Source organism: Cryptotermes secundus, unplaced genomic scaffold (assembly GCF_002891405.2).
Source record: "Cryptotermes secundus unplaced genomic scaffold, Csec_1.0 scaffold267, whole genome shotgun sequence".
Classification (NCBI taxonomy): domain Eukaryota; kingdom Metazoa; phylum Arthropoda; class Insecta; order Blattodea; family Kalotermitidae; genus Cryptotermes; species Cryptotermes secundus.
Window position 1 is genome coordinate 359,238 of NW_019733322.1, and position 27,343 is coordinate 386,580.

At 42.9% G+C, this 27,343-nt stretch overlaps 2 protein-coding genes across 2 annotated transcripts in view; one reads left to right on the forward strand and one right to left on the reverse strand.

The window, feature by feature from the left end:
* The window catches only part of LOC111867934 (zinc finger protein 501), a 122,252-nt gene that overhangs the window by 45,277 nt on the left and 49,632 nt on the right, over window positions 1–27,343 (forward strand). The window lies entirely within an intron of this gene.
* LOC111867936 (apolipoprotein D) lies at window positions 7,032–22,739 on the reverse strand. Its single transcript, XM_023858170.2, has 6 exons — window positions 22,678–22,739; window positions 18,886–19,011; window positions 18,314–18,444; window positions 12,313–12,404; window positions 9,975–10,067; window positions 7,032–7,975 (listed from the first exon to the last, which is right to left on the reverse strand). The coding sequence occupies exons 2-6, from the start codon at window positions 19,009–19,011 to the stop codon at window positions 7,833–7,835; spliced, it is 585 nt and encodes a 194-aa protein (XP_023713938.1). The 5' UTR covers window positions 22,678–22,739; the 3' UTR covers window positions 7,032–7,832.

Below are 27,343 nucleotides of genomic sequence, written 5' to 3' on the forward strand. Positions count from 1 at the left end.
TGGTACGTCTCCAACCAGACCCTACATGAGGACTTAAAAATACCATACATCAAGGAAGTAATACACTCTCAGGCCGCAAAATATAGAAACAGGAACACGAACCACAAAAATAAACTGATCAACCAGCTCATTAGTGATCAAACTGTACCTAGAAGGCTCAAGAGACAGTGGCCCGAAGACTTAGTTAAGTAACATAAGGTGAACCGGCACTGGCCGGCAACACCTACAGTGTCAATTGACTTATCACATTTACTAAATACTCGTAATATGTTGAGTAGATTGTAAATATACAGGAAATAAAAAAAAAAAATAGATGTACATATTTGTCTTCAGTAAAACGTTTCGAAATTGGAGCCGCTTTTCGTTCAAAACGCACTAAAATGAGGGAAACAGAATGGGATATGAATGCTGGGAGATGACGCAGCCTGACTTGCAGTCCCTGTATAGGGAAATCTGCCTTCATAAACGATGCACGTGCCCAAATAATGGGTCTATAAGACAAGCAACGCACTGATCGTAACAGGCCAGGACCATAGAGACTTGTTAAAAGTATCTGTAATTACTGTGTTATTGTTCCACATGATTTGATTATGTTTCGAGTCAGCCCATTCTAGAAGGGGGGGGTGGTAATGAAGTTAACCACAGGCTTGAAGGCGGGGGGGATATTCCAGTCTGTATGGCACCGGTTACAAAGATATTATTCCCTTCGTTCCTTAATAATTTAAATGTAAATCGTATTACAGGGGTTAACGGTTTTAATTCCTTCCTCAGTACATAGGTAGAGATGACATGTTGGAATCAACTCCAGGAAAACTTCGGAATAGGATTCGCTTCCGTCTGTATACAGATGGACTTGGCTGAGCACTGAAAATTCAAAGCGACAAGGCGAACAAAGAGACTTGGGAAAAACAAATTCGTCTTTCATCCATATGAACTCCAGTACGACCTAAGCTAACCCAGTCTAATCCAAATGAATAATGCGACTCCGCTGAATTAGACTTTTTATAATCTTTTCCCGCAGTTATGCAGCAGTTCATTCTTGAAACTCATAGTTACTAAATGTTGACTTATTAAGCACAAATGACACACTCCATCTTATTCTGACTGTGATCCGGGATAGTTCTATCGCCATTGGGCTGGGCTACGAGCTGGATGGCAGAGTTTCGATTCCCTGCAGAGGCAACATATCTACTTGCATCTCTTCAATTCAGCGAAGACCAAGGAAGCTCTGAACTCTATCTATATTTATCTACCGGTTAACATCATTAGGAAAATATTATCAGAGCTAGTCACGGTAGAAGTGAAATGCGCGGACAAACTTTGGGAATGTACTCCATACTGAAACAAGAAAAAGAGTTCATACTGTCACGTGAAGGGGGGGGGGCGTATGCGTGGCTGATATTGTGAGTTCTAGAGGTGATTGACTGGATTTATTAGGCGTCTCTATTACAGTTTCATTTGATTACAACAGTTCACACATTTGACTCCTCCTGGATAACGAATCTTTCACTGTTATTTGGATCTTGCACTAGCCTCTAGTCTTTTCTTCTTTATCCTTCTGTGTTCTTCTGTCGTATTCTGTCTTCCTTTGGTCAGTTTTCTCCTGAGATAGGTTCTGGTCGAGCCATAAGATCATCTCCTTGAAGGCTTCTTTTTTTGAGTCTCCGATGTAACTGCCTGTGTCTGTATCCGTTGCCTAGGAGACGTCTTCAATAGTTCCTCTATTGTCGTAATTATTGAGACCTTCGCTACTAAGTAACCGACGTCCTGTTGTTGATCGCGTTACAGGGGGTTTTCTGGTTTCATCTCTTAATGCTTTGAACAACCCGTCACAATATAAACTTGGGTTCGCAAGGGCTTTCTTCCCGAGTTACAACACTGAAAGGGCGCATTTAGAAGACGCCCTAAAATGTCGTCCATGAGAATCAATACTATATGCTTCAGCACATGTTGTGGCCTGCTGAACTCGTTCAAAGATCCCTTGATACTTGCGAATAGTCTGACAGGCGTTCACAGTTCGCTAATCAAGGATGTCTACGTTGTGAACAAGAGCTGAATACACAGGGGTTTTTAAGTGCCGTCACAGGCATAAATCTAGATAATTTGGGTCATGTGAGCTCGGGGGCCACGCAGTGTGCCCTCCTCTACCTGTCCATCTGTTATGATAGCCATAACGCAGCTGAAATGCTGGAACATCATCACACAGAACCACACACGTACTCTGACTGCGGGAAGTACCCCTTAGAGAAGAGGAAATCTCGGTAGCGGATGTCTATAAGCCGACGTGGCGAGACATGCGTCCGTACTAAACAAGACTAAACAAGACCTGCCTAAACAGATGCCGGTGTCTAGACTGGAGTACATTGTGGGGACTGTTCTCCGCCCGCTGGTGGTGCTTGTCAAAATTTAAGATGTCGTCTCTACCAAAACCTGTCTCATCTGAAAAGAGCACTGACAAAAGGAAAAGAGGCGAAGCCCTCAGTCGAACAAACCACTGACACTAAGGAAACTGTCAACCGCAACGCAACCGCGATTTCCGAGAATTGTTATCAGCCTGAGTTGAATACTTGTTAGTGAATGGAGCAGCGCAAATTGAGGGGACGGCAACGCAACTCGTGAAGAGACTGAGAAACTCAACTTCCAGGCAACGGAGCATGCCAGTCTTCTCACAATTGTGTTGCCTTGTGGTTTCCTAGTGTCAGCTGTTCTATAACACACTTCAGTGATTCATTAGTTTCTTAAGATGGCACGAAAGGCTGACGAAGCTGCCAATTTTGTTTCTGTGCAGTTAATTGAGCAAGAGCCTGGTGCATATGACAACCGCCACACAGACTGTGCTAGGCAGGACAAAGAGTTTTTTCTTGGGAAAGAATTTCCCTCAAGGAGTCTGGATCCAGGTTATGTTCTTTCGAAACAATATAAGCGCTTCATTTTAAACTCTCATGGAAGAACTGATGCACCCAATGTTTTCTTTTCTTAATGTTGTATTTAGGCATCCTGTTGCATAAATATATCATTTATGTCACGTATATTTCCGCTCTAAATGCAACTTCTTATATAGTCACCCTTCTTCCACATGATTCGGTTGTACTTATACGGCCATCATCAGGTATCTTCTATTTTTCTAAAATTATTGCACTGTATTTCAAAATTTCCTATCACATGTGAATGCGATATTTCCTGATTAAAATAAATTGTTCTGAAATAAAATAAATTAATTATCATCCCAATATTTCCCTTATGGTCGGTGTCCTCTCTTCTCACGCCGTCTCACCCGGGCTCAACTACCACCACATTATTACAGGAAGAGTACTATCATCTTCCATTGCAGAAATTAAGTGCACAAAACTAATAAATACAATCATGCATTACGTCGGACGAACATAACCTCTTAAGATGACGTGAGCAGCTACTCAAACATAAGTTTCCTCAGTGTGCGCCTGCTAGTCTGGAAAGTAGTTGCCTACTTGAAATAGTCGACATTTCTCGAAAATTGCGGTTGCGTTGCGGTTGCCAGTTTCCTCGGTGTGCCCTCGCTCTAAGTGTTCCATGGTGGGCAGTTGGCAGGCTTGAGGCCCTGGAAGCATTGCAAATGGTATGGGTACAGCAAGTGCTCATAAGCTCTTCCCAGACTTCCATTTGTTTAGTGGTGAACTCTGCAGCTTTTTGTCCTGTGCTGACAACTAGACTCTCTTCAACACGCTCCTGACCATCAGCTGTCCAGACGGATCTCCCCCTTCCTCCACTGACACCAAGAGGCTCTGGTGTTCAGTCTGAAGAGTTGAAGACCAAAGGCAGCAAACATTTTATGATTTGGGTGACTATGGTGAGGGAAAGTTTCCTGGCAGGGGCGAGCAGTCCTCAGACCATTTCCGTCGGCACGATCATACATGAGATGGATGTCCGCCACTCCGTTAAACGGATAGACATTGATGCTGTATCGCACTACGTACTGTAGTAGTTCTAGTGCAGTTTGCCACTACACACAATACACATGACCAACACCGCTCAACTCTAAACATTGACACTCATAACATTAGTTTCTTTAGTTTCTTGGGGTGGGTGAGACTGAGTCCACTTGGTACGTCCACCACTAATTGGTCTATTGTACCGGCCCCTAACGGTAGATGATGATGAGTGTGGAGCAGTTAGTGGAATGAGAATTGGCAGGGGAAACTGAAGTACTCGGAGAAAACCTGTTCCAGTGCCACTTTGTCCACCACAAATTCCACATGACGTGACTTGGGCTCGAATATGGGCCGCTGCGGTGGGAAGCCGGCGTCTAACCGCCTGAGCCATAGCACAGCCTCATAACAATATTAAAAACGTGTTTAAAAGTCAAATGTAGGTCTATGATATGTGCGGAGGCTTTTGTTATCCTGTGAGAAAGACAAAAATCACCAAAGTTGAGAATATCAGTTGAACTGACCATTAAATGCGCCGAGCTGTAACCCGCAAAACAAGTTCGCGGACCCACATTTATATGAACTTCATTTTCTCTTCTGGTATGTGGAGTTCATCAGCAATATTTGTCCGCGCATTGAGATTCATCCTCTATATTCAAAACGAAGTTCTACAAAACAAATTGCACTTTTATGTATATCGTATTCGTCAGAACAAAGAAGATAAATATTAGAATTGAGAACGTGGTCAACACAATTTTCCTACGTAAAAATCCTTTAAAATTATACTTACAATTTTCACGTGTTTAAAACATTTTATCTGCTTGCTTCCTTTCGAAAATATGTTGGAAGTCAGAACATGTAGTAATGGAGAAGACGAAGCATATTCGGTAGCCCAGCGGAGAGGCGAAAATGTGCGTGAAATGTCAACATAGAGCAGAATTAAACTAATAAGATAGAAGAAAATGGCGTGAGATGGTCGCATTCATGTCACTCTGTAAGTTGTGGGGCGAAAAGAGTTGAGGCTACATCAGTATTGGAAATGTTCCCTTTGCCAGAGGCAGTGCGTGTTCCAGCGGGTGGCTACATGACCGCGGCCCACTTCGATGAGTCAGAGTACGGGGTTCCCATCTACCCAAGATACCTATTGCTGGAAAAGCAGCTGCTCCAATTTACAGTGAACCGAATTCGAGTGCCTGAGCTTCTCACAGCGACGAATATTAAGATCGCGAACTTTGAGATGTGGCACAGTGTAGATTTAATCATGCACCAGACTACAGAGCCCGGTCTAATATCTTTACTCTACTTTCCTGCAGTAGCGGCACGAGGTAGCGTAGTTGGTTGAGGCATTATGTTACAAGCTGGAAGTTCGCAGGTTTGAGTCCCGATGAGGTGGAATTTTTCAATTCACGTAATCCTTCCGGCCGCACTATGGCCCTGGGGTTCACTCAGCCTCTAACAGAAATGAGTACCATGAAACTTCCTGGGGGGTAAAAGGAGGCTGGCGCGTAAGGCTGACAACCTTACAGCCATCTGTGAGCCGATTATCTACATAATGTGGGACCCTCAACGTCTCATAACCCTATGGGCCTCCATGGCCTGTTACAGGAATAGCTTTATTTTTTACCTTTTTACTTTCCTGCCTGTGTGTCTATGTGTCCTCCCTATCACTGGCAAGCATCTGCGTCCCCTCTTCGACAGATGACGGGTCAGCCTTTCAGTGTAGGCGCTCTGACTGATCAGAGCAGGAGACCTCCTGCTCCTCTCTGTCTCAGACGGAGACTGAATATTGTCTGTGTTGAACATCTACACAATACATCGGCTCGGACAGAGGAGAGAACACTTAAATATAATACCTGGCCGCGCCATAGCTCAAGCGGTTAGTCTCTGGCTTCCCACCGCGGCGGCCCGGATTCGATCCCGGGTCTGGTTGAGTGGGCTCTGAAGTGGACAAGGTGACGCTGCAGCAGGTTTTCTCCGAGTACTTCGGTTTCCCCTGCCAATCTTCATTCCACTAATTGTTCCACAATCACCCTCACCTATCATCTGGAGGTGGTACAATAGGCCAGAAGTAGCCGCAGTACAATGAACTTAGTCCCACCCCACTAGCAATAAAAAAAGTATAATACCGAAATGATTTTTGCTTTCTCCTTAACATTTCCGTGTTTTAGACACTGGGTCTCCTGGAGTGTTCGGCCTTCCAGTGTGGGCGCTCTGACTGGGCATATGCACTGATGAATTTCCGGTGTTATTCTGATATACAATAAGTGCAAACATCAGTAGCGTTCTGCAGGGCAGTAACACGAACCTGAGGCAGCTTGGCTGGGAGGCCTTTGGCGATACATAATCACAACTTCTAGAATTATTTCGATCAAGAGAATCCTCATTATGTTGTACGTTTTCTAAATATGCCCATTCTGTTCTGATCGATGGAAAGATAACATTAAAATAGATCTTAAAGAAATAACGTTTGTCTGTATGGACTGGATTGATCTGGGTAAGAATTATGTCCAATGGCGGGCTCTCGTAACTTTGGATTGGACCTTCAGATTCCATAAAAATGGGAAATATCAGATGGGCAATTCCCATTTTATCAAAAATATCTCGGGGGGGGGGGCACGCGGCAGTGTAGTTGGTTGAGGCACTATGCTACAAGCCGGAAGGTCGCGGGTTTGGGTCCCGATGAGGTGGATCTTTTCAATTGACCTAATCCTTCCACCGCACTATGGCCCTGGTGTCTACTCAGCCTCTAACAGAAAAGAGTAACAGGAATGTTCCTGGGAGGTAAAAGGCGGCCGGCGCTTAAGGCTGACAATATTACAGCAATCTGTGAGCCGATTATCTAGAGAAAATGTGGGAGCCTCGACGTCTCACAACCCTATGGGCCTTCACGGCCCGTTACAGGGATAGCTTTACTTTACCTTTATCAAAAATATCTCTGCTCATTTCACTTAGTTCTTTTCTTATGGCATCAAAAAAACATAACTGAAGTCAAAATTATGAAATGCAGTATAATTCACATATTTAACAGACAGAAAACCATTCACTTATAACAATTGTAACTTAATAGGGATTTATTAAAACGAAACACTGTTTGAAACAAATTCGTAATTTTATTAGGCCTCAGAGTCTATAAATTAAAAATAAATTAATATATCATTGTAATACAAGGAACTGAAAACAGTAGCAATAAATTACTAACAAAAGACTATAAGCAAAATGTTTTTGAATGAGTATGCCCCACAGCCTTCCCAATGCAGTCGGTTTATAAATAGTTATTTTAATTGTCATAACACTTAACATGCGTGCCTCTGATATATCTCCCTCCATCCATAGCGTTTCTATCACATTTTGCATTTCTACATGATGTGTTCTCAGACGCTGCTGAGCGCCCTATTAGAGATAAAACTTGGTCTACTCAAATTCTAATTATTCTCATAGAACGGGCCTTATCAAAACAAATTCATTTTCACAGCATGCGGATTATATCACAGACAACTCCAAGAATTTCACTGGAACTCTCCCGGTTGTCGTTGACTCAGTCGCCGGCGCAGGCCATCTGTAATGTGGGGAGTGCCACTGAAAATTCGGGTGCCGTCTGCAATGAAATTCTCCTCTGTTTTCAGAATAGAAACATTTCTTTCTCAGCCCCAATTCAGTGAAGGTTGTGGGAATTTTGATTGTAGTTTCAGTCTGATTATTTCGTATATGTTCTCATACTCTTAATGACGGAGTCAGATGTAAAGGTTTTCGGGCAGACCGAGTGAGAAATGTAACTACCGTTACAACTCTGTGTGAATTTTCCGCTCTGATCACTTTCTCAACGTATACTTAATGAACATCACATCGCAATTCGTTCAGTAACGTATTCCAGAAGATTTCTGACTTGAATGTGCATTGGGCAGCACCACAATTTCAATGTGAAATGTTTTAATACAGCATCTTGGGACAGTTCTTTTGGTCGGTACGAATAAAGTAAGCCCGACTGATGCCGTGTTTATCCACCACGGAATATGCTTTCTCCATTATTTCCAGCGTCGGGTGCCGACTTCGGGTCAAAATCCACGCATTACCTGCAATAAGGCAATGGCCATACACACATGATTTAATGCTGCATTAAGCGCAGTGTCATTGAGATATGATGGTAATTATGAATTCTAGCTCGAGAGAAATTCGACCACGAACAGCTGTGGTTTACTTAATGACAATTCCGTAGTATTTTTCTGGAGCTCTATCTACTAACTGGTGAATTAAGGGCCGATATTTCAAGCGAGTGGTTGGCCCTCCTTCCTGAGACCTGTTTTCAGTCCCAGGCCGGGGAGCAGGACCTAAATTTCCTAATTTTTCTATCCTCGGCCCCTCCAGGAAAGTGATGCGAAGAACGTTGATCATTCAAAACCAGCCATTCGACGGTAAGTAACCTAAGCAGTTAAGGAAGCGTCCTTAAATAACTAAAAACACCTTCTTCTCGAAACAAAAGATTAAAAAGAAAATTATTTTAAAATAATATGCACAGACTTGAAAGGTGTGTATTCATGTAAAAGTAATCTTTAGCGAAGCATTGGCCCAGAATATATAATGAAAAATTCAACAGAAAATCTAGTTATAATATAAAAAACCTCCGTGGCTTTAGTCAGCGCAACGAATCCCCAAAGCCGTTAATTTCGGTTAAAAGAAAGCCTATGATTCAGTTAGGAGGGAAGTATTGTACAATATTCTAATAGAGTTTGGGATACCCATGAAACTAGTTAGGTTGATTAAAATGTGTTTAAACGAAACGTATAGTAAAGTCCGTATAGGTAAATTATTTGTCTGATAAGTTTCCTATCCAGAATGGTCTAAAACAAGGAGATGCTTTATCGCCACTCCTTTTCAACTTTGTCTTAGAATATTCAATTAGGAAGGTCCAAGGAAACCAGGTGGGACTGAAATTAAACGGGACACATCAGCTGTTGGTCTACGCCGATGATATGAATCTATTGGTTGATAATGTAGATACCATAAAGGAAAACACACAAACTTTTATTGGCGCAAGTAAAGAGGTTGGTCTAGAAGTAAACACAGAGAAAACTAAGTATATGTTACTGTCTCGTCACCAAAATGCAGTGCAAATCATGACATAAAGATAGGAAACAGATGTTTTGAAAATAATGGCACCATTCAAATGTTTGGGAACAACGATAACAGACCGAAACCTGATTAAGGAGGAAATTAAGAGGCGATTGAACTCTGGTAATGCTTGCTACCATTCAGTCCAGAACCTTTTGTCTTCTCGTCTATATAAAAATTAGAATATACGTACAAAACTATAATTTTGCCTGTGGTTGTGTATGGGTGTGAAACTTGGTCTCTGACATTAAGGGAGGAAGATAGACTGAGGGTATTTCAGAGCAGTGTGTTGAGAATATTTGGACAGAAGAGAGATGAAGTGACAGGAGGTTGGAGAAAATCGCATAATGAGGAGCTTCATAACTTGTACTCTTCTCCAAGTATAATTAGTATGATCAAGTAAAGAGGGATGAGATGGGCAGGGCATTTAGCACGAATGTGAAGCCGAGGAATGCATATAGGATATTGGTGGAGAAACCAGAAGGAAAGAGACCACAGGGAAGACCAAGGCGTAGGTGGGTGGACAATATTAGAATAGATCTTAGAGAGATAAGATGGGATGGTATGGATTGGATAGATCTGGCTCATGATAGGGACCAGTGGAGGGCTCTTGTGAACACGGTAATGAACCTTCGGGTTCCATGAAATGCTGGGAAATTCTTGAGTAGCTGCAGAATTGGCGGCTCCTCCAGAAGGGCTCAGCTCCACGAGTAAGTAAGTAAGACCCGAGCTGCTATTTCCTTGAAGTAGCTCCTCAGTTATCCTCACGAGGCTGAGTGGACCCCGTTTCAGACCCACTATTTCTCAGAAAATCTGGTAGCTCCGGGAATCGAACCCGGGACCTCTGGATAGGTAACCAGGAACTCTGACCACTAGACCACAAAGGTGGTAGAGCTATATTAATGAAATAAAATAAATGTTTCATGTTGTTCTGAATGGTTGAATTTGTTAGAGAGAACTCACGTGTACTGAAGAGGCCGAAATTGGAGCAAGACCACACGACGGCGTAGTTTTCGTAGTCCGTACCCAGCACCCAGTATGGAGCGTCCACCAGCACTGAAACAGAGGGCAGCAAGACATCAGTAACAACAGCTAAGGAAGCGGAGTCCTGTCTGGAGTGTCAGGACGTACTCCATGGAGCACACACATATTTCCGATACCTTTTTACAACTTCACATACTTCATTCGTGTCCCTAGAATTTCGAAACATGTTCACCATGTGGAAAAAGGGGGGCACGCGGTAGCGTAGTTCGTTGAGGCACTACGCTACAAGCCGGAAAGTCGCGGGATCGAATCCCGATGAGGTGGATTTTCTACTTGCCTAATCCTTCCAGCCGCACTATGGCTCTGGGGTCGACTCAGCATCTAATAGAAATGAGTACCATGAATATTCTTGGGGTAAAGGCGGCCGGCGCATAAGGCTGACTACCTTACCGCCATCTGTGAGCCGATTGTCTAGAAAATGTTGGATCCTCCACATCACACAACCCTATGGGCCTCCACTGCCTGTTACAGGGATACCTTTACTTTTTACTTATAATAAACACAAAACCAAAAATCTCCATCAGCATTCAATGTCCATTATTCAGCCATTCGATTCGGAAACCTGTATGCGTACTGAACATTCTCAATATTTTCTTCAGTTACCCAAATAATAGATCCAACCATCAGGTTATGAGATGGACGAGTGTTCAGTTAGACAATTTTCCGTTTAAATATTTCTTTCTGCTGTAATTTGTAGTGTGGGCGAACATATTTAATGTTGCGAGTCTCGTGTCTGGAAAACAGGGCTTATCTGAGACTGTAGACACTAACTGGAAAATTTGCCTGTATATCGTAACAGTGGAAACCACGTCACTTCCACGCTTCTCGGCGTCCTCTGCACATTCGCGTGCAAACTGGAATTAGTGTATCAGAATTCTGTATGCTGACAGATCTGTAGCAAAAGAAGTAATTTTTATTAATTTTCCGCCTTTCCTTGTGGACAATACCCAGCCGATGTCCACCATTTGCATTTACTTTAGAATTCTAAATGTCTCATCTATTAGCTCATCTAACAACGCTTTCATAAATAAAAAATACAGAATGTCCCAGGACGAGAGGTCAGTATTCTTGCAGGTCATTTTAAGCGAAGCAGTGTATAGGTAGATGTGCCCCATTCTGAACGGTTTCCGAGATACGGGAACGTCAAGTTACACTCAGACGAGCATCACGCCACGTCCTCACACGAGTTGCAAAGTACATTGATGTTGACGGTGGAATTTTCGAAAATGTATTGTATTAGGTAAACTGTACCAACTTTATCATTTGAACAATAAATACCGGTGTTAGAAACATTACGTAATATCTCTTTCTTATCAAAAATTTTGGAACTGTACAGTGAAATAGCTGTATCTCTGAACCGTTCGGAAAAGGAAACATGTGCATATACCCTTTTATTTTTGCATAGAATGACCGATAGTGTGTCCTCCCAAAATATTGAACTTTCCTCCTGGGACACTCTGCACATGCAGCATGGGATGGTATGACGGTCGTGAATGGTGAATTCTGAAGGGTTTCGAAAAATGTCGTGGTCTATTTCAAGGTAAAATTCCAGGATTTGGTTCGTTGGACTCAGAAAAACCCGCTAAAGCACTTCGTCCTAACAGTCGAATCGAAACTTGTTCCTTCCAAATACAAACGCTAACCACTGGACTCGGTTGGGACATGTTTATTATTGTACTTCGTGTGGCTTGTTTCGGACTTTATCCATCGTCTGGTATGTAAAAGACAAAAGACCACGACGTTTCGGAGACTGTATCTGTCTCCGTCTTCAGGTAGGTAGGGAAGGTCCAGTGGTTGAGACTAGCTCTTTCTGACGGGCCGAATTGAGTAGGTTTATCCTTCCCCACCCTCCTGAAGACGGAGACAGATTCAGTCTCCGAAACGTCGTGGTCTTTTGTCTTTTACATACCAGACGATGGATGAAGTCCGAAACAAGCCAAAAGAAGTACAGTATACACCATCGTCAGAATCCTTTCAAGTCTGTATGTTTATTACTAGTTTACTAATAAGCAGGTGATGAAGTAATTCTCAGAACGGAGCATCTGTTACGCAATCAATTTCCCATATAATTTCCAAAGCAAAAGGATGATCAGTTCACAGCCATTATCAAAATATTTTGTTGCTTTTAAATTAAGCCATCGCTTTTCAACACACAAACACACACATACACGCCGTAATTTTGTCGTGCGCATTGCAATTGATTTTCTTCTCAGTGTATCCTAAGTTTCTCCTCAACGCATTATAATCATAAACGTACCTGGCAAGGACGGAAACTTGACGCTGAGCTTCGATTCGTCAGTTCGTCCTATTAGACGGACTTCACCTTCAATCGTGGATCGAATACCCGTCCTGCGAACACAGAGAAAACGCTTCTGGAAAGACAGTATACACTTTGCTCTCGAAAATGGGGGAAAACAAACTGAGGCGCACACCACGCAAGTGGATCTAACTTCCTTATTCAGAATTCACCTGTGGCGCAGTAACAAATAACCTTAAAGTGTTTAAAAATGAAGCACTCAAGAAAGCTATTCTGAACCAACATGGATGAGATTAAAAAAGGACCAGAGAAAATTACACATTAAATTTCTCGGCGCCCTGTATGGCTATCTATCTATGGCTCTACAGCCCTTGTGGATCTTGGCCGCTATTTCAGTTTCTTAATCTATACACAGTCGATAGGACTCCTTGGACGGGGGATCAGCAAGTCGCAAGGCCGCTACCTACACACAGAACAACCCAAACACAGAATAAACGCACACAGACATCCATGCCTCGAGTGGGAATCGAACCAACGATCCCAGTGTCCGAGCGGGCGAAGACGGTTCATGCTTAAGACCCCTCGGCGACTGTGATCGGCGCCCAGGATGGCCTAGAGAAATGAAATCAAGGAGGATGGTGTCACCTGACATGCAGAACGGACGGCGGGAGGTACTTTATCTGACAACTCATTTTACTAATAATCGTACTGATTCTTCCAGTAAGGAATTGTAGGGCTGGTGCGTCTGCCTTACGGATCTTACGACTACAGGATGAAGCAGTCTTTGTGTCATGGGTTAGTTCGGATTTTGTGTGTTAATGTGGTCACAGTAAATGTTATTTGGAGCAATGTTTTTTTTGTTAAAAACAGAGACAAAGAACACAAGACGTAGAAAGTGTACTCGTATATGATCGAAATTACTATTGAGAGATTCATGCTACTTATGTACACTACAACGCTAGTGATGAGTCTCATTTCTCACCGTCTTTCATTGTTTTCTTTCCCAATTAAGGTGTCCTGCATATTTATTGTCGCAGGTTAGGATTAATCTTGCCCACTTGTATGAAAATTATTCCGTACTGGACTTGAGAAACAAACGACAAATGCTCCGTTTTCGAGTTAAACAGTTTTCGCTTGTTAGAGGTAAATCTACATTGGTTTCCAGTTCACATTCTCGGGACGAGAAAACTTTACCGATAAATGTGCTGTTTTACATAGGCTTAACTGGAGGAAACTTTCTGTCCGAACGCTAAGCTGACAATCCCCATCTAATGCCGATATGTCTGCAGCTCTCTGCTCTCCTGGATCCAACATGGGTATCTCAGGTCTACAAATTTGTCTCCACATCTCACGATTACGGATATTTCTTCAGGGGTGTAAAAGAATATAGTCTGCTAAAAGTTCACAGACTTTTGGAGAATCGTACAGCCTCCATCTTCATGGTCAAAAGTAAGCTAAGCAAGGATCCAGCTACAAGCAGGCGGCAAAGAGAATGAACCGCGTGCGGAAAATCGGGATCTAATATACACGTACGTGGTAGAACAGGAAGGAACTCAGAACCAATATGGAGGACCTACTGCCTGTAAGGACTCGGACAGAACAAACAGGAGACATGAGAAAAGTAATTGTTACACACAGGAATGGGAACAGCCGAGACGGAAGTCGTGTGTCTTCTTCGTTTGTTGCCATTCCTCTAAACAACAAACTGTCCTTTCTAAGCTTTTGTTTCCTTTTTGTTTTCTCTGAGTTCCTTCCTATCCTATATCAGATCCTGGATCAATGCATGAGATTCATTCTGCCTGCCGCATACTTCTTGCCGGTTTCTTCGTCGGTTTATTCTTCGACCCTGAAGGTGGATGAAGTACGTTACTCCGAAACGTCTGTGAACTTGTAGCGGGCTAAGCGGCATTATATCCTATAAGATAGTACTATTCATTGCCATGGCTGTGAGAACGCCAGCTCAACATAACTGAGATTCAGAAGAGCCGCTGTGTGTGAGGACGTGGAAGTGTAGATGATTGTCGAACCCAGTTAAGTAAAAGTAAAGTAAAGCCATCCCTGTAACAGGCCGTGGAGGCCCATAGGGTTGTGAGATGTTGAGGTTCCCACATTTTCTAGACAATCGGCTCTTATATGGCGGCAAGGTTGTCAGCCTTACGCCCCGGCCGCCCTTTACCCCTAAGAATATTCCTGGTACTCGTTTCTGTTTGAGACTGAGTCGACCCCGGGGCCGTAGTGCAGCTGGAAGGATTAGGTCAATTGAAAAAATCAAATGACCTCATCGGGACTTCAACCCGCGACCTTCCGGCTTGTAGCAGTGTGTCTCAACCTGTGACATTATTCTGCTATGAGAGCTCTTCTAATTTGTAGGCTGGATTTTAGAGTTTATTTCTAGTGCAGGGTGTATGTGAAGCTTATAGGTTGGTGCGTGATGTACATTTTACATACTTTCGAACATTATCGAAAGGGCCTAAGGAAGTGTCGACAGCTCTATATTTTTATATAACTTTTCTGTGCATGGAATGAATAAAGTTTGTTTAAAATGAAAATTGTTCTTATCTTATGTGCAGTTAAAGGGCACGCGGTAGGTATTTGGTTGAGGCACTATGCTATATGTCGGAAAGTCGCGGGTTCGATTCCCGATGAGTTTATTGGATTTTAAATTGTCCTAATCCTTCAAGCCGCACTATGTTTCTGGGGTAGGCTCAGCCTCTAAGAGAAAAGAGGACCAGGAATCTTCCTAAAAGGCTAGCAACCTCACCGCTATCTGTGGGACGATTGTCTAGAAAATGTGGGAGCCTCGACATCTCACAGTCCTATGGGCCTCCACGGCCTATTACAGGGATAGCTTTACCGTTCTTATCTTATGTGCAGTTTAAGGTAAGTTAAAGGTACCGTTCGAAACGGGCACGAGAGCCTCTCGTTCTGAGACCAACGAGCAAAGTTGACTCAAGAAGGTTCAGCTACGCTGGCTTAGTGTTTAATAATGTCATTTCAACTGAGTAGGCTATATAGAACTGAATCTGAGGAATGATTGTGAATGACGAATTGGGAAGGGTACGAAGTGAGCCGGTCATAGCCTATTTAAACGTACTATCCCGGAATATTCTGGAGGAACTGAGTAAAACCATGGCAAATATAAGCTCGTCTTGTCTCCGGACCTAGACTCTAACTCCCAGCTGAGAGATATGAGTGGAAATTGTGGTAAAATTCGTGTGACCTATGGACCCACTTGTGAGATGCCTGGGGACCAATCCCATAACTGCTCAGCTGAACGAGACAATGCCACAGTACTGTTAGCTGCTCGCGTGCGAGGCACAGTTGAACTGTGTGTACATCGCTTGGGCCTGACAGTGTCAGCGTTGATGAAGCTGCTCATAGCAGTGCAGGCATATGTAAACTATGTCAACCCTGCATTTAATTACGTAATATGGCACTATGTCTTGACCTCAGTACTAAATGCCACGTTACCCCCGAGGAAACAGCTCGGGGTACACAAAGGATAGGAGGATGCATGGGCCCCAGAGCCTGTATAAACGCTACACATAAAAGAAAATCCTTTTTCCTCCCGGAAATCGAACTCCGGTTGTCCAGCTCGTAGCTTAGTCTGTATACTGAGCTATCCCGGCTCCCCTATTCAACTTAATGAGATTGCATTTGGTATGTCTGGGCTGGTTCATTTAGGTTCCTTAAATCTGTTTCGCTTGGGCATCGGTTTGGTTTGAAATGGTTTGGCTTGATTTGGGTTCGATATGTATATTTATAGAAACTAGGCTAGTGTAGCGGTAATTCTATGTACAACTGGAGACTCTGAGCTTGATAATTCCGGGTCAAAGGGGAAGGCACGGAAAGTTTACTATTCCCCGCAAGCCTCAGAACAGCCGGCACAAGTACCTGCATTCTGAAGCACTCCGTTTCGAAGCTCAGATAGATTTCCTCTGCTTCTCCAGACGAATTCTTGGAGAGTGTCTTGACAGTGGCCATAAGCGCCTTCTTTATAACTTCTGAAACTCCCTTTACTTTTTTCATCGCTGTATAACCTCTTCAATCGAGAGTTTAGCCAGATACTTTAAGAATCGATCCCCCTGAAACCCCGTCTTAAGAAGGGACAGTTCGAACAAAGAGAGAGCAGATTTTGAAAACGGTAACTTTTCTATTTTGCCGGTTCACGCACGCCTGGATACATGGTTTGAGATTTTCTCTGAATTACGTCAGACAAATGGACTAATTCCAAGACAGCAATTGAAGTAGGCCACGACTGCCACCCTCCATATTCCTGTCTTCGGAATATTGTCGGCCTTACCTTTTTTTTTTATTTCTAGTGGGGTGGGACAAAGTCCCTTGTACTGCGGCCACTTCTGGCCTATTGTACCAGCCCAAGATGATAGGTGAGGGTGATTGTGGAGCAATTGGTGGAATGAAGATTGGTAGGGGGAACCGAAGTACCGGAGAAAACCTGCCCCAGCGCCATTTTGTCCACCACAAATCCCACTTGACTAGACCCGGAATCGAACCCGGTCCGCCGCGGTGGGAAGCCAGTGACTAACCACTTGAGCTATGGAGCTGCCTAAAAATTCTATCCTTGTCTGGAATTGAATCCGGGCCGTCCGGCCCGTAGCCTGTCGCTATACCGACTAGGCTATCCCCGCTCACCTCGGCCTTACCTTACTTTCCACATTACATCATCCTTAGTACTGATACAGCGACATTAAATAACAGACTGCAATAAAGCAAATTTGAAACGGCCCTCAAATCATCTGAAAGACCCACGGACAACTCCAGTCTCCAGAATCTTCATAAGCGGTCACATATTCCACACGGGGGATCCCCAGTTTCTGCAGCAGGCTCTCCAAAACATCACTGTCTGATCTAATGTTGTATTATTGAACATGTGTGTGTTCCATCACAACTTGAATTACTATTTTGTAGTTGGTGACCTTTTCGTTTTCAGTCTGCTTCCAGCTCGTGAATAGTTCGTGCTTGGAGGTGTTACTCTTAACTCGTAACTGGCTTACTTTACACCTCACGACAGGAATGTTTTCTGACAAATTACTTCACATTTGCTCACACATTATTAATATCTGCCTGTATCCAGTGTGGTTGATTGTGTTATATCTTCGACTTTATAATAGCATAAAGGCGATGATTTTTGAATTCAATATAAAAATTTTTCGATGTCTTAGTAATATTTAGAGGAGTCAGGATAGCTCAGTTGGTATGGCGACGGGCTACGGGCCGAACGGCCGGAGTTAGATTTTTCTCTTCTCCACAGCTTCCAGACCGGGTCTGGGCCCCCCCCCCNCTATCTAATGTGTGCAGGACACGATTTCCTCCGGGGTAAAGCAGTCGGGGCGTGAAGATCACCCCTGTCATAAATCTAGTGCATAGGTCGAGAATGGTGGAGCTATACCTCCGCTCCCCGATATGTCTTCATGGCATAGTGCTTAATTAAATAAGTACAAAGACAACTTTAGCTTCTAGTAATATTTAGGTTGGCCGGTCACGGTAGCCGAGCGGTCTAAGGCATACACTGTCTTCTCGCTCGGACGCCGGGAACGTGGGTTCGGATCCCCCTCAGGGCATGGATGTTTAGTGTGTGTGTGTGTTTGTGTGCAGATAGAGGCCTTACGACGAGCTGATAACCCGCCCAAGGAGTCCTACCGAATGTCCAAGATCTAGTAAACCGAAATGAAACGGAGAGCTTCATGGACGTAGGCCAAGGCCAAAATTGGGGCTGTAGCGCCAAAGAAAAAATATATATTTAGGTTGACATACTGTTATTTATAGAGGCGACCGATATGGGACTAATCCTCGGGAACTCCTCACGTACTTCACTGGCCGGTGAATTAGCTAGCGCTGAGAACCACCTGCACAGTGTCCTGACGTCCTATAGACAGACTTAAAATGGGGTACCCGTAGACTAGCCAGAGGGGCCAAGTAAATTTGCCACGGTCCATCTGACGGGACCATTGTGGACCGGAGTGTGAGAAGAAGTGCTTACAGGGAACTCATCTGTCGGTTGAGTATGCTGATTCGCCCGTCCCCGATGTCCGTGTAGTTGGCATTGACGCATTTGCCAGCAAACTCGAAGAGTGCGAAGTAGCGCTCAGCCTCGTACCACTGCCCCAGATACTAGAACAGAACGGCACACCAACGTATCAACTGATACAGTTGCCCACATATCATAGAACTAACCAAACTGCACATTACACTCAGTCCCTGCAGGGATAGTGACGTTTCTGTCGTGACCACGGGCATCCAGGCTCTGCTGTTGATCAAGCCTCCCATTTAATGGTTACCGGTCGCTCTTCCGTTGGTTGCAAAGCGACAGTTGCTTAAGGCTACCACTCACTCCCGCCTGCCGAGGGTAAGAATGAGTGAAGCCTAACCACCAGTACTCCCGAGTGTTTTAGACCATCTTCAGTCCAGATTCATTCACAGCGTGGTGCTTAAACACTGATCACAGCTCTTTGATTATTTATCTGCTTTGGTTTTTATATGCGTAGTTCTAGGATAAATCAAATGAAAGCAGCATAAATTGCCATAATATATAAGTACTGTTTAAACACTTACCCTTTGCATGTTGAAACCCTGCATGGTCTCGATTTCAGGACAAGGACCAAGGGCGGGCACTTGAGCCCATGTCATTGCTATGTCGGTAATAAGGAGCACTGCAATAGCTGTTATGCCACCTGCCATCTTGTGACAACAAGAAAAATTTAAATCACATTTATGCGGAGACTGAAAATTTGCGGGGTTTAAACCAGATATTGGGTGGTCTAGTGGTCAGAGTTCCTGGCTACAGATCCAGAGGCCCAGGTTCGATTTCCGGTGCTACCAGATTTTCTGAAAAGTAGTGGGTCTGGAACGGGGTCCACTCAGCCTCGTGAGGATAACTGAAGAGCTATTTCAAGGAAATAGTCTAGAAAACCGAGATTAATGGCCGTGGGGATTCGTTGCGCTGACCACGCGACACCCTCTGTCCGCTAAATTTGGCACTAACTTGGCCGACAAGCGGCTGTCGCACGGTCGGTATAGTTCGCTTGCGGACTAAAACCACGGAGTTTGTTTTTTTATTTGAAAGTCTAATGTTTTATTCCTGTGACAGAATGTAAATACACAAGTACTGAGTAGAAAATATGCATCTGGTAGAAACAGAAGAGAAGGAAGGGGCTTTTGGATTACTGAAACAGTGCGGAAAGGTAAGTAGCCTAACCCACAGAATTATGACAATAAGATAATGAGCATATCAGGCAGGTTATCTCAGGAGGTGTGAGTCTCACAAGTGTAACAAATCTATCCTACCATAATGTTCTTGATTCCCGGGCTACCTGTATAAAATCCAAAAAACATAACGGTACTTGAATATGCCTGGTCTTGTGTTATTAACATGAAGCACAATAAATGGACTAGTTGAAGTACTGGAGCATTCTGTATTTCAGCGTCCTGTTGCAATTGTTTAACTTAACGTCCATGTATTTATCGTCCGTCAATATTGTAACACTTGTTTCTTCACTACTTAATTTTAATTTTAGTTTAACATTATACACTTTGACACTATATGTTTCGGCCCCAAGCGGCCATCTTCAGGTGTCTTGATATGTTACAATTATTTTATTGAATTATGTTAAAACTGCTACACTGTCTTAGTCCGTGTTAAAATCAAACGCTGTAGTCCTCTTTTCAAGGTAAAACCAGATAAAATCCTTTAAAGTTTCTATTATATCCTCCTTATTTTGGTGCATATTATTTCACCTCACACGGGGTGTCGTCCATTGTTCATAAATGTATGTCTGTCCAGGGTGTTTTGTTTCGGCAGCTTGCCCCTCACGTTCGCAGCCTGCTTTTCAGTTATGTCTGCCATATGCCCCTGGTTTGCGTGTTTCCCCCACAGCGTGTGGTGTTGTCTTTACTAGTACTGGAGCATTGTTTTGGAAAACAATACCTGAATTAAAGTTTACAGGGACTAGAGCACAAATTAGGACACATGATAAAGGATATACTATACTGAACTACGATAAAGCTCATTCAGGATAAATAAAATAATATAAAATAAGGGCGTTTATTATCGACTCCAGTCACATCTACAGAAAATTCTCATTTAGGCAGGCCATCTGCTACATACACCAAGCGGCATTCTGTGTCTACATGATATCAGGGTAAATGCGAATATATATGTATTGTACAAGTAGTTGCGGTTGTCAGAGAAAGAACAACCCCTAAGTTCGGAGGTTGGACTTGAGGTCAACAAATCTTCGACTTAAAATATATACAGGGGTGTAAAAAAATATACTCACTTTTTGATAGTCAATATCTTTGGAACAAAATGACATGTAGTTACAATTCTTGCGCGGTAGTGTAGTGTAATATTTTCTCAACAGATGGTAAAGGTCACATTTGAAGTGATACTGGAAGTACGAAAATATTAAAGAGGTACAACGACAATGGCAGCATGAGTTTGGAACTCAGCCACCAACACGTCGAACAATTACCCGTATTCGGGATAAATTTGAAGCCGACGGTTACTGTTCATGATGTGCATAAGCGACCACGGGTAGTAACAAGTCCACCTTCCAGTGCTGTGGTGTTGCAACACTTTACACGATCACAGCAAAAATCTGTGAATCAGAGTTTGGAGATGAGAGATTTTACCTACAACAAGATGGTGCTCCACCTCACTACCATCGAAATGTCAGCGCGTACTTGGATGACACTCTACCTGGACGATGGATAGGTCGAAGAGGTGCTATTGAGTACCCACCACGGTCTCCAGACCTAACACCTCTCGACTTCTACCTATGGGGAACCTGGAAGGATGAAGTTTATCGACAAAAGCCAGATACACTGAACGCGCTACGAGAAACCATTGAAGCATCGTGTACAGGCATCACACCGGACACACTGACAGCCGTAGTTCGCTCAGCAGTTCGGCGGCATCGACGCTGTTGAGCCGCTGATGGTGGTCACTTCGAACATATACAATGACTCTCAATCTCAAGGATTGTAACTACATGTCATTTTGTTCCAAAAATATTGACTATCAACGAGTGAGTACATTTTCTTGGACCCTTCTGTATTATGAACCATTTACTGAGGCCTTGTAATTGGATGGATTATTTGGAGCCACTTTGCAAACAAATAAATATATTTTTTCATAAGAAATGCACATAATTTCTTGACAAACTTTTTTCCACATATATAAACCGTAACGTAACACAAAATTCAAATTAAATACCACCATGTCGCTCATAGTATATTATATGGGTACTGTCTTGAGGAGAATATTTGGACCTAAGAGAGATGAAGTGACAGGAGGTTGGAGAAAACAGCACAATGAAGAGTTTCATAACTTATACTCTTCTCCAAGTATAATTAGAATGATCAAGTTAAGGAGGATGAGGTGGGCAGGGCATGTAACACGAATGGGGGAGATGAGAAATGCATATAGGATATTGGTGGGAAAGCCAGAAGGAAAGAGACCACTGGGAAGACCAAGGCGTAGGTGGGTGGACAATATTAAAATGAATCTTAGAGAGATGAAATAGGATGTTATGGATTGGATTGATCTGGCTCAGGATAGGGACCAGTGGAGGGCTCTTGTGAACACGATAATGAACCTACGGGTTCCATAAAATGCTGGGAAATTCTTGAGTAGCTGCAGAATTGGCGGCTCCTCCAGAAGGGCTCAGCTCCATGAGTGAGTAAGTACACAACGAAAAGTAAAGAATACCAAGAAGCTGCACCTCTACCGCCGACAGCTTTATCAATAGAATTTATTTAGCAATACCGCACAGCGTCTGAGCCGCACGTCGCCCTTTGATGACTGGAACTTAGTGCATACTTTGGTTGCCTTGACTGCGGTTTCGTCCTACTGAAAAGCGAAAACATCGCAATCGCTTCCTTCAAAATCCCTATTTATTTACAATTTATGGTCTTAATTAATTAATACTTAAAATAGGCCACGACAAAAATTCGAGATTCATTATCCGAAATCAACGTACACTTCCTAAATCCAACAGCTGATGTTGCGACGCGAAATAATCGAATAACCAACATATATTCGGGAGGTAACCGGTTCGAAACCCAATCACGGTATCGGGAAATGCGACTTACATTTTCGTTGTTTTCCTCAGTCTCTCCAAGAACTGCTGAGATGTCACCCTGTACTAGGCCTCACCCAATTTAAAATCTTAAACTACTCACCACTCGTCTCCCCCTTTACAGTCATGTTATATAATCTGTGTAGTTGAAATATCATTGCTAATTAACTTAGAATTGTTTAGTACTAATGAATAATATATCTTTGTTTAATTGTTTGTAAGAGATTTCCGCTCGCACCAGGGATTTTAGCTGTAGCGCCCTTACCTCGCGTCTTCGTGCTGCAGGTCTTCCGTTTGACAGTTCACTGACTTCCTCCAGCACCACGCAACCACTGCTGAAGCTGGTTAACGGTGGTTTTTGTGGGTCAGCACGACCCCATTCCCCTCCTTCACAAATCAGGGACACTGCCCCTTTTAGATCTTCCAACACCTCCTTATCATTTATTTGTTTTAAAAATTATAAAGTACTGTGTAACATAATACAGGAAATAAGGTAAAATAACAAACGAGGTAATATAAGAAACAAGAAGGAAAAGATACAGTCTTCAATTTGTAGTTCACATATTTCCCACATGCGTTATTTGCGACTTTAAATGGTCTTGATTATTCATGCACATGCAAATTAATCAGGCCTATTGGAGATAAAAGTCTAATGTTACAATGGAATCATTGCAGACATTATGCTCTATAGCAGGTTTTGTTTCTTCCTCTTCGCTCCCACTTTGGAGCATAGGGCTGATTTCTCAGTTTCATTGATTATTTTTACAGATGGTAGGACTCCTTGGACGGGTGATCAGCTCGTCACGAGGTCTCTACCCAAACACAGGACAACACAAACACAGAATAAACGCATACACACAACGAACATCCATTTGTTGTGTGAGATTCGAACCCACGATCTCGGCTTCCAAGCAAGCGAATACAGTACATGCATTACACCGCTCGGCTACCGTGACCGGCATATAGCAGTTCATTACATTGTAGTTCTTTAAGAATGCACAATATCCAAAAATAGTTTTGGTAAAATTAGTGGATTTTACTGCATTCCGTATCTACCTCACGCAAAGATTTTTTTTGTGGAATAAGATTTTTTTTTTTTTTAGAAAATTAACAAAGTCTGGATTTACCTTCGTGTAATGTAGGAGTTTTAGGACTTCTGGATTGATATGAACCTAGATTATGTTCGCCCGATAACTTTCGGCATGGGCTCCAAATAGCCGGTACTTTCATTTAGGCACTTTGTGCATCCATATTCGTATGTGCAGTTATTGTATGGTTCACAGGATATTCAACGGCGCTCTCTGCTGACTTTGCTATGTAATGTGTAATCAGGTACCGGTAATAGGATGATTATGTTCGGTGGTGAACTGGAGAGGGTTGGGTTGGAGAGTTTGTGAGCTCTTCCAAGATACCCTGTTTCATATTCAGAAGGTGACATTCCCCGATTTTCTTTGAGATACCAACAAAAATTTCTGCGGTTTCGTAATTGTCCTCAGTCGTTCCTATAAATGACTATAAATTTTTTAAAATAGGCCTTGGCTGTGTCTTTCCACAGCCTTTTACCTACTCATAGCGTGTTTCATTCGATAGTAAACACAAAACAAGACATATTTACTCCGACTTTTGCCTGCAATAACAGAAGAACTTTGGAAGACCGTTGCCCCATACCCAATAAAATTCGAATGCGTTGTAGTTTAAAATGACCTGATAATTTTATGGAAGGTATTGTCATGTGTATCCTGGTAACAGACAGTAAATAACGAGTTCTGGATTTGATAATTCGATTTATTGGATAATTTCAAATGTCGTAGCTACAATTCGATATTACACATCCACGAGTATTGTATCTATGACATACAAACAATTATAACACTCTCAAGGTTAACACATCAACTACTGAACTGCCTTGAACGACATCTTCCTGACGAATTTTGAATCGTCCAGCTTACGACTGCTGAACTGTTAAAGTCAAAGTCTAAGTCACATTGTGACTGAGGGTCAATCAGTCAGTAAGTCTTGGTATCGAGCCCCATATATTTATTACCGTTTGGCAGTTATAGTCTTGTTTTTTGTGGGCAGCCTCTCTGACGAGAGGACGGGTCTGTCTTTTGTATATGCTGCTGGCCCTTGCCAGCGCAATCTTTCTTGAGTCTGAGTCCCTTGGGACTCGCGATCATATTTTACTGTCTCAGATCTGAGACTTCCCTTTTCGTCGCCTCCTACGACTCGCAGGGTCACGGTCGAGGCATTCGACCCCGCCTCCACACGGGTTCCTCTCGAACAGTATTCACTGCTTCCTACATAGGCTCGTCAAGGACCACTCCCAGAAAACATATCAGCTGCTCAGCAACGGATATCATGTATTGTTGTCAGGCGTGTCCACCTATATATTGCCTAGAAATGGACGCCCTATTGTTGCGCATTCGTTCCTGTGATATGTGTTTGCCGGTCTGTTACCTAGCAATTCTATTGTTGGATGCGCGTTGGTTGGAACATGTTTACCTATTCGTCTCCTATAAACGGCCCAATCTGTCACAGTATACAGTTTTCTTCTAACTGAATAAGTCTGCCGGTCATCTGCAGACGGGTTTTATTGTACTTGTCCTTTTCTGACATTTTTCCTGTTCCGCTGCTACCGTTAATACTCGTGCACAGTGCGCGGAACATTATGGAGTTGATGAGTAACACTAGTGAAGATATGTCATGACCAAGAATCAAAATGGCCGTTTCACGTAGGCTGCAAAGCATCACTTCCTACAGTCCACTGAAGACATTAAATTACCAGTTCATCATCCATGTCATCTTTGTTGTTAGATTTTTTATGGATCTGACGATGGTGTATAGTCAATTAGTTCCTGTTGCTCCCACTGGAGCAGAAGGCATCTGTGAAACGCTTCGTTTCACTGCAGTTTTCAAATCTTATTTGCACTCGGTAGGACTCCTTGGACAGAGGATCAGCCCGTCTCAAAGCCATTACCTATACAAGACACACATCCACAGGATAAACGCAGACAGGCATTCATGCCTCGAGTGGGATTCGAATCCCTGATATCAGTGTAAGAGCGGGAGAAGACATTTCATGCCTTAGACAGCGCGGCCTCTGTAATCGGCTACGAAGGTGCATACTACTCGAGATTACTACATTTTTGGACTTTGTCCATCGCCCGGTGTTCTACAGAACATCCTGTTTCGGAAACAGATCCAGTTTACGTAACAGTGTGTTCTTTAGAATGCCGGGTGATGGACGAAGTCCAAAAAACCAGTAGCTCCGTTTTGCTTTTAGCACCATGGAATGAAGAAGAAACGCACATAATTTTATTGATTTTCGTAAGGTAGGAGTCTGTAAGCCACCGTTTTCATATATAACTGGAGTGGATAGTGTGTTTTGGCTGGCAAAGGAGTGGAGGGTAAAAACAATAGAGGAGGAAGTGGGCTCCAGTCCTGGAATCCAAAAGAAAAGAAATTTATAAACTTATGCAGTTATGTAATGAAAATTCCGGCGTCATCTCACAGTGCTGCAGTTAAGGAGGAACTGATTCTGCAACTTTACTTCCAGTTCTAGTTCAGTGTCTCCCAAAGATACAACAAACTGTCCTGTTCACTTCACAAAACGGAGGGCCGAGGGTCAAATTAAGAATGCGCAGAAGACTGCGCCTTTAAATGACATGAAGATAATGCAAACATATTGAAGTGTAGACAGAGGTTGAGAGAGAGGAGCACACAGTCCTCACATTGACACTATTGGGAGGGATGTGTCTAATCATGTCCTGCCCGCATACATCTTGATATTTGGGAATATATTCAGAGCGGTGGAAATTTAGACTGTGCGTCTAGTCTATTACCTGGTTACCAACATTTCAGAGAAATGTGCAGCCTCTATCTACAGAGTAGAGATTATATGACGTTGAAACCCAGAAAACCAGAAACAACATAAAGAATTTATAGACCTAGTTTCTTAGCAGAATGGCCAACTTAACGCCTGTACCGACTTCAAGATCTCCTTTCCAGAGCCTCCTTCTTCTTTCTGAAGATTTACAATGCGATGTTATCTTAAGCCCTTGTTTCATGATCTTTTCATTCTTTCCTGCATATAGTAATCCTTGCGATTACATTATTAACCGTGATTTATTGATTGTCTTGGTATTTATTACATCATTTTTCGTCTACTTGTGAAGAACCTGCATTAATTTGATGAGTAGTTAAATAGGTGTTCGGTTATTACAAAAGTATTCGCTATCGTCACGGGCCAGTGCTTTATTATGAGCAAAAGAATGATTTGGACTTTAACCTATTCACGTAACAGGAAAATTAATAATTTATCTGCGGTTTCATCAGTAAAACGAATTTATCAGCTATCATTATCAGTTTCCGAGAGAGTGTGACGGACAGACGGATATATAAGTAGTGAATCAAAAAGTTCCCGAAATATGTTAATAAAAACTATTACATCTTACCTAGATCTTATTCTGCACCATCACCTTGAAAGTAGTCCCCTTGGGAGCGCATACACCGATCCTAGCGTTTCTGCCACTTTTCAAATGCATCCTGGAAGTCTTTCTTTGTTAGCGTGTTTAGTACCGTCTGCGTTTTCGCTTGAATTTCCTCAACTGTATCAAATCTTCGCCCCTTCAACTTGATTTTCATCTTGGGGAAGAGAAAAAAGTCGCATGAAGCCAAGTCTGGTGAGTACGGTGGGTGGGGAACAACTGCCATCTTGTTTTAGCCAAAAATTCCTGCATAATGTAAGCCGTATGCGGTCGTGCGTTGTCATGGTGGAGTACCTAGTCGTTCGTGCGCCACTTCTCTGGAGGTTTTCTCCTCATGTCCTCCTTATGAACAATCCCGTCAATATCAAAAAAACAGATCAACATGGACTTAATGTTGCTCTTGACTTGTCGAGCTTTTTTTGGTCGAGGTGACGAAGGGCTCTC

What these genes read in the sequence shown, in the direction of transcription:
- LOC111867936 (XM_023858170.2), bottom strand. Translation starts at nt 19,011, where the DNA reads ATGGCAGGTGGCATAACAGCTATTGCAGTGCTCCTTATTACCGACATA. An exon ending in CAAGTTTCCGTCCTTGCCAG is followed by an intron (nt 10,068 to 12,312) that starts GTACGTTTATGA and finishes CCTCTGTTTCAG; the next exon opens with TGCTGGTGGACGCTCCATAC. An exon ending in TTTCGGCCTCTTCAGTACAC is followed by an intron (nt 7,976 to 9,974) that starts GTGAGTTCTCTC and finishes GCCTTATTGCAG; the next exon opens with GTAATGCGTGGATTTTGACC.